The sequence below is a fragment of the Dermacentor silvarum genome, chromosome 5 (assembly GCF_013339745.2).
Source record: "Dermacentor silvarum isolate Dsil-2018 chromosome 5, BIME_Dsil_1.4, whole genome shotgun sequence".
In the NCBI taxonomy this organism is placed as follows: Eukaryota; Metazoa; Arthropoda; class Arachnida; order Ixodida; family Ixodidae; genus Dermacentor; species Dermacentor silvarum.
In genome coordinates this window covers 96,119,506-96,132,394 of record NC_051158.1, presented here as the reverse complement: position 1 = coordinate 96,132,394, position 12,889 = coordinate 96,119,506, and the positions used below count along the sequence as shown (strand labels likewise).

The 12,889-nt window shown below is 45.2% G+C and overlaps 2 protein-coding genes across 2 annotated transcripts in view; both read right to left on the bottom strand.

Moving 5' to 3' along the window:
• LOC119454249 (alkaline phosphatase, tissue-nonspecific isozyme) overlaps positions 1-12,889 on the bottom strand; it is a 169,747-nt gene that overhangs the window by 56,028 nt on the left and 100,830 nt on the right. The window lies entirely within an intron of this gene.
• The window catches only part of LOC119453629 (alkaline phosphatase, tissue-nonspecific isozyme), a 50,235-nt gene that overhangs the window by 35,106 nt on the left and 2,240 nt on the right, over positions 1-12,889 (bottom strand). Inside the window, exons 2-3 of the mRNA XM_049668299.1 lie at positions 11,435-11,769; positions 8,746-8,979 (exon numbers count right to left, since the gene is read on the bottom strand). Of these exons, the coding sequence (XP_049524256.1) occupies positions 8,746-8,979; positions 11,435-11,769 (569 nt within the window). The remainder of the gene's footprint in view (positions 1-8,745; positions 8,980-11,434; positions 11,770-12,889) is intronic.

Genomic DNA, 12,889 nt, shown 5'->3' with positions numbered 1-12,889 from the left:
GATTACCCAGCCAGCCTAGCTCATTTTTTCCCTGTAAGTTTCAACAACCACTACTCCCGTGTGGTCTTTGATCCACTCCGTTCTCTTCCTCTCTCTTAGCGTTAAACCAATTAGACCTAACATTTTTCGTTCCATCGCGTGTTTGAGTGGTCCTTAACTTATTCTCAAGCTTAATTGTTCACCTCCAAGTTTCTGCCCCTTATGATAGTACTCAAAGAAATAAATGATTCTATAATTTTATTTTAAACGACAGGGTATGCTGCCAGATATGATAGTAGTTCGCTGTCTCTGTTGTAGACGTGGAGGTCAACCTAGTTAATGCAGCTTCTGTCTATACTAAATTTGCCCATGTGGCAGAGGAAGCAGTGATCGCTCTGGCTTTTCACAGCGCAAATGTATCCCCTATAATCTTGTCGGACTCACACACGGATGTTATATCCTTCTTGGCCCCCCTCGTGTCTGAACAGGCGAACAATATTGTCAAAAAGCACTTCAAAGAACTCGGGAGCGCAGCGAAGGAGGATACCACATCTCGTAGTGTCCAGCCCATCTAGATGGCTCAGTTAACCCACTCGGATGTAATCGTAACGCGCAGGCCCATCGGGTAGCGCGCGATTTCACGTACCGCGCTGTCGCGGGTAGCCATGCTCGGAACGAGGTCAGCATCCACAAAGATGCATTATGTACTTTCCACGAAATCGTTTTTCATTATCATTTGGGTAGGAAGACATTTACACCCCCCCCCCCCCCATCCCAAATTGAACAAACCTCCGGCTAGCACACTCAGACTTCTGCAAACCCGTCCGTTAAAAGGATAGACCCTGACCACTCACACTGGTGCCCCAAATGTCGTCATGACTCAGGTTGTTTTGATCACATGCTCTGGTTGTGCCCAGCCTTTAACACCTATCCACCCACCATGAAAGAGAAATGGGAGGAATCCCTCAAGAGCAGCAATCTTCACATTCACCTCCAGGCTGTCCATAGGGCCCACGACATCGTGGCGGGACTTCGTCTCCCGGTCCCATCGCGGGCGGAGCCACCGACTTGATCTGGGGGAGCCTTCCGCTCCCCTAGATCTCTGTTCCTCAGGACTCAAATAAAGTTCTTCTCATGTCATGGTATCGGTGAGCTCCTGGGCACGATTTGTTAAGGCCGGCCGTATGCGCTCCGACCCATTTTCATTCTGTAAATTTCCGTCTCATGATCAGGGCTACGTGTGTGAGTAAGTGACCTAGATCAACTTACTCCTGTACTCTCTCTAGAGGCTGACTGCCGATCATAAATTCTTGTTCGCTTGACACGTTAATAAGCATTATTCTTGTTTTCTGCATTTTATTCTTCAATCAATTGTTGCAATGGGTTCGCAGTGTTGCTGAACATGACTATGTCATGGACAAGCTGAAGGTTTGTTGAGATATTCCCCCTTGATCGTCACTCCCAATTCTACACAGTCTCAGAGCTTTAACACTTTTTCTAAGCATGCAGTGAATATTATTAGAGAGATTGTGTCTTCTTGCCACACGCAATCTCGATAAGTATCTTTCCACTTTTCTTGCGGGTAATTAAAACATGTGAAGCCAGTACTATCACTGAGGCAGAGCCGCAGCCTGAGAAGTTGCGGATACATGTGCTGTGGCTGAACTTAAATATGGAAGTTAGACAAAAATGACATAAGTTTTGAGTTGTTAGCCGAATGCTGCAAGCACCACGGCCTTGATGTGAAGTTCATTCAGTCCTCTAGTACAATCCGTACGATATGCACTTGCATCGATAATTACACATAAATGTCGTAGCTTCCTCCGAATTCACTGAATTAAGTGATAGAACTGTGCGCCGCCGAGAGAGCGCAACAAGGCAGCATCATTCGAGCAACTTAAATGCTGATCTTGTTGATACAACGCGATTCAGTGACCACACTTAGCATCGTGCCCGCTTCACATCGTTCACTTCGCGATATCAGGGCACTGTGGCCGGATTTTTCATGCCGTCACGTTGACTTCTGCGCAAGAGGCGCGGAGCACTGTAAGGCCGTCGCCGGCTTGAAGAAAATTCTTGCGCTGAATTCACAAACGTCTATGAATAGTTTCTTAAGTGGGAGGGGGAAGCTATACAGAGAACATCATACCAAGCGACTGAAATACGCGAGTGGCGTCATTGCGCCTAGGACTGATGTTAGCCTGTAGTTTAAAATAAGCATCTCCAGCCCATAATCATAAGACGATGATGGCTGTCGTCTGCTGTCGCTTTTATTGGTGGTGTGATCTTCTCATGGGCTATTGCCTGTTACTGGCTTTCTGCACGCAAAGCAAAAACATAAGGGCGTCTTCATGGGCGTTATGCTGCAAGTATTTTTACCAGATACAAAATGCCTTCAGTTATACTTGTCAGTGTGGTTATGTATAGAAATGAGTGTGCGTGTGTGTATGTGCGCGTGTGTGTGGGGTGTGTGTTTGTGTAGACTTAAGCAACAATTATTCACTTCGTTCTTTATTTATTTCACAGCATCACTCTTGTTTGAACAGTCCACATGATTTTCGTATCAATGGTGGTGCGGGATTGTATTAGATTTAGGTGCACGTATTTCGACCACCCCAGGTGGTCAAAATATCCGGTATACATTTCCGCCGCTTCCCTTCAAGTTCCGGTTAGGCCGCGCTCGCGCCGTGCGGACTGAACTCTTGAACTCCTGAATTCCCCTGAACGATACTCGCAGTAATGCGTCTGCATTTCCGGAAGAAGTTCCTTCTTAGAGATTTGCCCCGGCCCCAGAGCCACGCCGAGATCGTCTTAGGCTACGTTCACACTTGGTCTCGAAGCTGTCGGAAGCGGCAAAATCTTGCAAAAATCTGCCCGCCTAGGCGGCAAAACAGGCAGAAAAACAGGCTGCGAGCCAAATCGGTCTCGGGCCGATTTTTTCGCCATGGCGAAGCGGAAACGCGGCGGAAAGTCGTTCTGCTTCACTGGAAGCTACACTAGCATGTAAAAAACCGGTCATAAAATTGAACATGGCACCAAAAGTGTAGGCTGTAATGCTGATCGACGCGATCAAGAACCAGCCCTTGCTCTACGACAAGAGTGGCACTAAAACGTACTGTCAGCAATACTCGCGATAGGATTCAATGTCGCGCGACCGGAGGTGCGGCAACGAAGCCTTGGCGTGACCCAACTTCTCGCGCTTTTGGAAAGCCAGGCGAACCCACCACCGCCGTTTCCGAGGTGTCCGCGTCTTCCGTTTATTCATTGTCCATTTCTAGAAAACAAGGTGAAAAAAATAATTTGAGTAACTATAGGCCGATTTCTATATTACCAATATTCTCAAAGGGACTAGAGAAAATTTTATTTACTAGATTGTCAAAATTTTTTGAAGAACACTCAGTTATAACGCCTTCACAGTATGGATTTAGACCTGGTCTTTCGACACAAAGCGCGTTACTATATCAAAAAGAACTCATCCTAAACAATATCGAGGCAAAAAGAATAACTTTAGGAATTTACGTAGATTTTTCAAAGGCCTTCGATACCATCAATCATGTAACGTTACTACAAAAACTGAGTTGCTACGGAATTCGTGGTGTTGTACTAGAATTTATTAAAAGCTACTTGACCAATCGATACCAAAGTGTGTCCATAAACAAAGAACTGTCGGAGCTAGAAAAAATTAGATATGGTGTACCTCAGGGCAGCATACTCGGTCCACTTCTGTTTATTATTTTCATAAATGATATTGTAAGTATAGATACCTCAGCACAATACGTAATTTATGCAGACGATACGAGTTTATTTTTTACAGGAACGAATGCCGACACCATCATAGCATCAGCAAATGACACATTAAACAGACTACACACTTGGACAGTAAAGAATTCACTCTGTATTAACTGTGCTAAAACAAAAGCTGTTCTTTTTCGGGCCAAATCTACATCATGCAAAACGCTTAATTCCCTAAGTATAAATAATCTTAGAATAGAAATTTCGTCATCTGCAAAGACACTGGGAGTTGTGTTTCACGAGTATATGTCTTGGGAACACCACACAGACTACATAAGAAATAAACTGAGTAAAACCGTAGGTATCCTGCGAAAATGTCAGCGCATACTGCCAGTGCCACAAAAGCTTATGCTATATAACGCTCTTTTCTCTCCTCATTTGCGTTACTGCCATCTAGTTTGGGCTACCGGTACGAAGAACTCCTTGCACAACTTAATCACATTGCAAAAAAATGCCTTGCGTTGCATTGCAGGTTTGCCGTACACTGCGCACACGTCCGAATTATTTGCTAAGTTCAATGTTTTAAAAGTTACAACCCTATACGAATATCACCTCTTGACAGCTTTTAGGTCCGAATTAATTCAGAAAGGCAGCCACATTCGCACTTTAGCAAATTTAACTCTTAATCCCTCCTCACGCTTAACCAGACACACCAACCATTGGTATATCCCCCGGCCGCGAACAAATTATGGACTGCAACTATTGCAGTATTGTCTTCCGAGCACACTAAATAAGTTTAAACTAACAGATGAAAGTTTACGCACGTTATCAAAAAACGCTATTTTAATTATGATATCCCGAACTCTTTGTGCTTAAAACATGAAAACTATTTTGCATTAGTTTGTATGAGCCTGAAAAGAAAAAAAAAATTGCTTTGAAATTGTTCTCCGGATGCTTGTTTCCGTTGCTGTCGTTGTAAACAGGGGGTGGCGGGGCTAGTCAAGCTGCTAAAGAGCAGCTTTTTTCCCGCTATCCTCACCATTTATGTACATTTTTTTTCTGTATTGGTGTGCCAAAAAATGGTGAAATAAAGCCAATATCAATAAGTAGGTAGAAGTATAAAAGACATTTCTTCTTCCACTTCCATGGCAGACAATAGTTAGGCAGGTTCCTCGTTGGCGCTCCATAATTCTCCTCGCACGTGTACGGTATGTTGCAGAAGTCGCGGGGTACTTTTCTCGTCGCGACGATAGATTGGGAGCGTAGGTCTCACGTAGGACGCGCAGGCTTTGGCAAGCCCCAACACAAGAGCCAGCCTGGGTTTTAGCTGTGGTGTTCCCGTTGCCCCTTTGGTGTCCTGGAGGCGCCGACAATACGAAATGATGAAATGTTATTACAACTTGTAAATAAAAGCTATTAAAGAAATATTATCACGCCTAGGCACCAACCTGTGACTGAGCGCTACCACGCCCGTGTGAGGAGAATTACGGAACGCCAACGAGCAATTTACCGAAGGTCGCAGATGACACGCGAAGTTGCGTAAAATGATCACTTTTGATGACGGAACGTGGGTCAAAGAATGAACATACCGCTCGAAATAATGCGATAACCAACGCCATCACGCCGACAAACGTACGCAGACGAGATGGATCTGGACGAAAACGGCAGCAGCGGCCGGGGCGGTAGCAAAACAAATGTGAACTTGGACAGGCGCAGAAAAAAATTTTCCGGCCGCTTTGGCCTTTCCACCCGCTTGCCGCTTCCCAACTGTGAACGTAGGCTTAGTCTGCGCGAGAAACTTCTCTTGTTTGCGATTGCGCCCCTACGGAAGGCTGGTAATTACTGTTGTGTTGTTGATCCCAAACCAGCAATTACGGAAGGCTGGTAGTTGCTGTTTTGTTGTGGAATCCCAAACCAGCAATGTACACACGAAGGGCGGGTTCATGACAGCAGTGAAATTCCACCGACTCGCAACAGAATGCACGAAACAGACAGCCGACAAGCATGAATTACTGCTGTGCGCAGTACAGCGTAAGTAAACTCTTGTTGCAGGCGCTGACAGTTCTCGTCGGAGTTCACGCGTCCTGAGAAATTGATTATGTGCACTATGCACTGAACAAGACCGGAGTTCATTCCTGCATCACTAGTACACCAGTCAGTCGAGATCCTGTGAGGTACAAGGCCGCTTCCTGTTTGCACCGGCGTAAGTGAAGCAGAAATGAGTTGCACGCACTACTTTAAATGCGTACACATGCCATATCTATGCTATGCGGTGAAATATTCTGTACAATTCTGAATCTGTTGACGTAAAGGCAAATGACGGCTGCACGCTCGCACACAGCGGAAGACACAGCGGCCCATGCACTTGTCGCAGGAAATGCAACACTCTCGTATGAGGGAGCAGGGCGACGAAAGCTTCGAGAAAAAAAAAGCATTACGCGTTTTTGCGCGTATTTAAGTTTGCTAGCGCAAAGACGCAGCGAACAAGCTATTGCTATGGGAGTAGGTATAGCCTGCTCCCATAGGTATAGCCTGATACCATAGCCTGGTCACACGTGCATTTTCACGCGTGTAGCCGTCCTTGACTTCGCCCCGACGAGGATGACGCCATCTACGCTTAACGGAAATTAACAATTAATGATGTCTTCTCCGATTGCACGAGTATTCTCAATGATGCGTTTTCGAAGACTGGTCCATTGAGTGGCGCGACGAGAGACCGTTGCTCCAAACGCCGACTGTACCTGTCGTACTTACTGTATTTACTGAGCGTACTTTACTTTTTACTTAATTTCTTCACAAGCACACGCACACGCGAGGGGGGGGGGGGTGTGGTCCCATGTCTTTGATATACATGTATAGGGTCTGCTTAAACTACCGGACATATATTAGCGATCACGTGACGTAAAGCAAAGCAGAAGCTTGCCCCCCCCCCCCCCCGGTCGGGCCGGTGAACCCCCCCCCCCCCCCCCGAAAAAATTTTCTGGCTACGCCACTGCTCGGCAGAGCCGCTATCCGGGCACTCAAACGAAAACATCTGGGCATCGTTGCGAGAATAAAACGAAATGATCCGGGCAACCAGCCAAAAGTTAAGAAAATGCGGTCTCTGGCCCTCACCCCTTTGTAGAGGACTGCATTACATATGCTAGTTACTGCTAAAAGAAGTAATGCTTCCGAGTTCTTCCTAATGTTTGTTCACAATACCACTCAAGCTGTAACTTTTAGTACGCTGAAGTTTTATTTGTCATTTCCAATCGCGACGTTCAAACGGCCGACACAGGGCACCATAGACTTGATTGTCATCGTTTCACGCTGAGACGGGGTTGCCTGTGCTCTTTTGAATGCCAGGGGCCCGTGAGCTCCGCGGAGCGGGATTTGGCGTCCCATCGAGAGATGGCGCAAGGCATTTTTTTATTGCAATAGCAATTATATGGACACTTCATCAACGCGTCCTTCAACGCGTTTCGAACGCGCTGCCCAAGGCGGTGGCAAGTCAAGTTCAAGTCGAGGAGCGTTTATGAATACGGGGGTAAGGCGGAGAGGCCACAGCGTCTTACACCAGCTTCTTGCACGGGCCGTAACGCGCTAGCACAAACGCGTTAGAAACGCGCAGTCTTTCGTTAATGTTGGGTATTTATTGTCATTGTGGTGCGTGTGTCCATGTGCGCGTCGTGGCGTAGTGGTTGCCAGTTGAACATGAGGATGGTATTCCATTTGACCTCATTATGCTCCTGGGCCTGCACAGCATTTGGCGATCTAGGATGGCAGTGCGGAACGCTGACATAGACGCGAAACCGATACGGCTATATTTCAACGAAAGCATTAATAGAATTATTACTGTGTACCAGTTTCAAACCCCAGAGCCTCAATGGCTCCCAAGAGTTGGAGCATTGTTAAACATGCCCGAATATTAACGGGATAGCGCGAAGCCAGTTCCAGGAGTCTGTTCCCTCGAATGTATGTTTCTGTGTAATTGTGCTGTTCAATGTGGCAATAAAGAAAAAAAAGCGTCGTGGCGTAGTGGTTTGCGCCGCGCGTTCGTAAGCGAGGGGTCCCTGGTTCGATTCCGCGCTGCGGACACAACTTTCGGAATTTTTTTTTCATAAAAGTAGACGTGGCTACCTACTACTGCTACATACTACAGAGGAGGGACAGACCCGCACCCTAAGGAGCTTCGCCCCTAAAAGACAAAGATGCCGGCATACCACAGAATGCAGAAATGCCGTTAGTCCATGCTCCAACTATAAGTCGTAACTGAAGGGTGTGCTCATTGAAATACATTCAATGTTGACATTAGGATGGTCTTCCGCCTCGTGAAAGGCTCCAACAGCAGAATAAGTGGCCATGCATGGTATAGTGTTCAACCTACCTGGCGAATTTTTGTTCACGAATGGAGTACTGGGCGAGCTGTACAGCCTTGTTTGAGTCAGATATTTATCACTCGAACTAGGCAAGACTTTGGTTTTATAACAAAAAAAACATGTAACTAAACCCCAGCTCATGTGACTGCTGATTGTGTCAGCCCATTTCTGACACACCTATCTTGTTTCATGTTTGTTTTTGCCAATGCATACTTAATCTACCCGTTTTCAATAAATGTTCCGTTAAATGGTCATGGTTGTGTTGTTCCTACTTTTTCCTTGTCTGCGTATACCTTGCTAAATATTTAACTTGTGAATCTGTTTAATTTTAGACTAGTATTTTGTATTTGTAAACCTCAGATGAATTCGTTGCAGTGTAAGGTCAGAGAATATTTATTGAATTCTGCATGTTTACGTGCCAGATGCAAGATATGATTATGAGGCACGCCCTAGTGACCAACCAAGGGTGAATAGTGACAGCATGGGTATCTTTTACGTGCACCCAATGCAAGGTACGCAGGCGTTTTTCCATTTCGCCCCGATCTAAATGCGGCCGCCGCTGCAGCGATTTGAACCCATGACCTCGAACTTGGCAGCGCAATGCCAAGACCACTACACTACCACGGTGGGTCATCAGCTCAGAAAATGCTAAAAAAAACAGTGTAAGCTCCGTTACCCTCATTCCATTGCCAGGCGAGTCGTAGATCAGTTGCTTCGCGATATCCGATGCATTGCATCCATCCGGGACAGAATGCTGCCACTCGCGGTAGCCAGAGTGGGCGTAGGCAGCAGCTGGGGAGGCATCGGTGACTGTAGACGTGGTCACAATGCCCGTCCACATGCCGGCCTCCTGAGCCCACTTCATAATGCTGTCCACGTACGCTGTCGTATCATTGTGACACTGTCCACCCTGCAAAGATAAGGCATTCATTATACCAGCGTTTTATTTCGGCAGACTCGGTCGACTAGGTAATGTGTTTGACATTGTAGGCCGATAATGCCGTGACATGATCGCTATACTTCAATACCCAGACAATAACAATGCAATAGCCTCGCCTAGTAGCTGCTTACACACGTACGTGATTAAAGAAACAGTGCGAAAGCAATTATTGTAAGTGTGAATTTTAACTCGGCTAAAACGTTTATTCTCGATGTTTACCGTGCTCCGTTTGTACGCCATCTTCAAACGATTTATTGAAATGTTTGAGTAAATATTGGCCAATCATTAAACGTGATACTTCTAATAGAATATCAAGGTTCTCGCGGTTTCTGAACATAAATTCGTAGCAAAATATAAGTTATAATGTTCAAGAATGACAGCATCAGGAGTTCATGGCGAATGCGTGCGTGTAAATCAAGCAACCACGATAATGGCTTTTGAAGGCAGTTTTGAAATTATCATCAAAAGCAGAGGAAGCTATACAGTTACGATGTACGCAAATTTCTAGTAACGTCCCACAAGAGAACGAAAATGCAGTTTTACTCTCCAAGACCATTCCACGTATTTTTCGATAACAAGAAGCTCTGCGTTGTGTTAGTTGGTTTTGGAAGCATTTATTTTTAGTTATCTCTTTAATAAAAGCAGTTTCTCTAAAGGAAATTAAAAAAAAAACACGGAGAAGCCCGAGAGCAGCCCTCCTGCTCACACGACCTGCTCTCTGTATTTGCCGTGTCAGTTACTTGCGCTTTAATAATTTCTATGGATAATGAACTACCTCGCCCAGAAACACGTTTTATTAAAAGACTTTCAATTCCCGATTCCTGCTTGTATCCGTATTTTCTTTAAAAAATACGGCTTTTCCTGCGGCCGTAACATGTAGAGGGCAATCTTATTCCAATCCACAGAGTTAGATGTACATGTGCATTTACGGAAAGCACTTCAAACACTCTAAAGCTACGTTTTGGAAAGAAGTACATCAATAATTGATGAAACAAGTGCTGCACACAAAAACACGCTGTAAAAAGACTAGGATATCAATTACAGAATCATCAACAACACTCCCGTCCGACTCCAACTCCCCTCCCCCCCTCCCACCGCGCTTTCCGGGCAACTCTTGATGCTTTGATTTTTATTAGTATCATTCAATAAAAGGAAACTGTAGCACAATACTTTGGCAATATTACCTGATACATTGGAGTGCTACAAATGTCGAAACTTGTGTTTGTAAGACATTCAGCGCGATGGTGATAAATTCGAAGTTGACAGTGTTTGCTTCCAAGCGTATGAGACATGCCGAAATATCCTTCCGTTTAATGCGACACAATATTAGCAATTCTACTGCTAGATTACAATCACACCTTTCAGAAGTTTACTTTTTCATTTGATGATTTTCTTGAGCGTGGTCGACCTTTAAATGATCCTTCTGAGAGGAAAAAATGATTGACAAGGAAAGTTTATGCCAAGTGGAGAAGGCAGCAGCACCAGGAAGGTCTTATCACCGCGGTGTGAGTGTTTGGGCGGTAAGCGGTAATCGTCATTAAGAAGATCAGCACAATGTGGAGCGTTCTTCCCGTTATACGGCTGAACAGCCAGGTGGGTGTTTACTATGGCGCGACGAACCCCCACGACACTCGAAGCGCGTCGTGGGATGGTATTACGGACGAGCACAAAGACATTGTGACCATAAGAACTGCTCATGTGTTCCTAGTTGTTACTAATCGTATGTTCTGATAACCCAAAACTTTATCAACTATCTACCAGGCATGACTTGAGAATTGTACCTGGCAGCGCAGCAGTAAATCTACTATCAAAGAACCGAAAAGATGTGACAGAAAGCGCAGCGGAATGCTGAAAATTGTAGCCAATAATCTGCTTCTGAACTGACAAAGCAGTAAACCAAGAAAACGCACGTGCCATTTAAATAAAATTTTAGTGTCAATTAAAACGTAAACACAAAGCTACAACGTCATTGAGCAAAGCACATATTGCATTTGCGCATTGTGCATACAATACGAAAATACCTCAATGTCGCGTCAATCGGTGCGTCTCTTATTCGTCAGATGTTGCGTATTTTTATTGCGTAGCAAGTCACTCACAAGGTCTCGTGACAGCATATTGCAAGTAGTTTCTTACGTTTGCTGCTAGTTCACGAGAGTGAGATACTTGGAATAAACGAAGGCACAACGACTAAAAAATCCTACTTTAAGTGCAACATGTGCATTAATGGCTGGGCATTTGAAATAGAGCAAGTTAAGCTAGTTGTATTCTGTTCATCATGAATATACAGTGTTCTCTCGTCTATCTTGTCACCGTCTGCTTTATGCTCTTTATATATTTATCGTGACCGGATGCACTACATTTTTCCTAAAGAAAGTGTATGAATTATATCCCTGCAATATGGTTGTAAGTCATTTTTACTGCCTACCTTTACAGTGGAGTCCACTCCCACTGTACCAATATTGGCCTTGACTCCACAAAGATACGCTGTAGCTGAGTTGGCCGAGTCAGATGTTTGTGTGTCTAGTCCGTATGTCTTGGATAAGGACACATATGGAAATTTCTCCCAAGAAAGAACAGTCTCTTCGCCACTGTGGTTCTTCAGGATTTGGCCCTTGTAGATCCTAGCAGCAGTCACCGTACTGACGCCCATGCCATCTCCCAGGAAAAGCACAACGTATTTTGCGCGATTCCTGTATACATGCCTCTTCAAGTTTTTCTCGATTTCTAGCTTTGCTAAATTGCTCCAATAAGTTCTGTTTGCTGGAAAGAAGAGGAGTAAATTATAGACAATTTATCCGTTTTATTACACAGTATTGTGTCACGAATACATCTTTTTAGTATAGATAGCGCAGAAAATGAATGGTTACGCCCTTCACCTCCCTATGTGTAAATATTGGTCATTTATATCATCCAGCCTAATAGCGCTATTCCTGTCTTACATCAAAAATACAGGACGACGATGGATGCCAGCGAAGAGGTACAGCCAGCCGCGAATGTTTGGATCATCTGCAATAATTGGCGGAGCGACGCAAAATTTATTTGCTGCGCCAACTGCCGTTACACAGCGTGGTGACGAGGCTCCCGGCAGTTCTGCAGAAGTGCGCGGAAGTGCCGGGAGCCTCGGTACCACGCTGTGTGACGACAGATGGCGCAGCAATTAAATTTTGTGGAACTAGATGAGGCATGTGTACGCTGCAGTAATTATCCGGAGACCACTCAGAACATCCTAACGGAATGCGAAGGGATCCACCCAGCTAGAACTGTAGGTGACGTGCAACTTCCAGAAGCCCTGGGGTTCAAGTGGAAGGAAAGATCAACCGATCAGCCGTAGAGATAAGCAAGAGACGATTAGAGTATTGGCGGAAAAAAAGCAAGGAAGAGATTGATGCGACCTGATCTCTTAAAATCATAGGTAGCGGTACAATGTAGATTTTGGGGAAAAAAATGCAAAATATCATTGAGACGTATACAAAAATGCTAGATAAAGAACATGTATAGTATACCTGATTTAATCCAGCGGGCTAGGTGACTATTTGTCACCGCCCCGTTTCAGAGGGGATGCAAATAAATCAACATCAGCGTCGCTCCCCCACGCATTGCAGATCCCGCAAGCTTTGGCGGCTGACTGTACGTTCCTGCACCTAACCGGGTCATGTCACTGGGCTCGGCCATGGGGTAACGTTATAATGACAGTTAAACTTCAAAAAATTCCCCGACGATTACGATAATCCCTAATTCGAAATTAGGGGAGCGATCTTGTACGCGTTCCAAAATGGAACGGAGGCGTTCCGTTCCATCGAGCCGCACACGATTGGTCAATTTGAACGTCGCGGTTGAAATTGACCAATCGTGTGTGGCTCGATGGAACGGAACGCCTCCG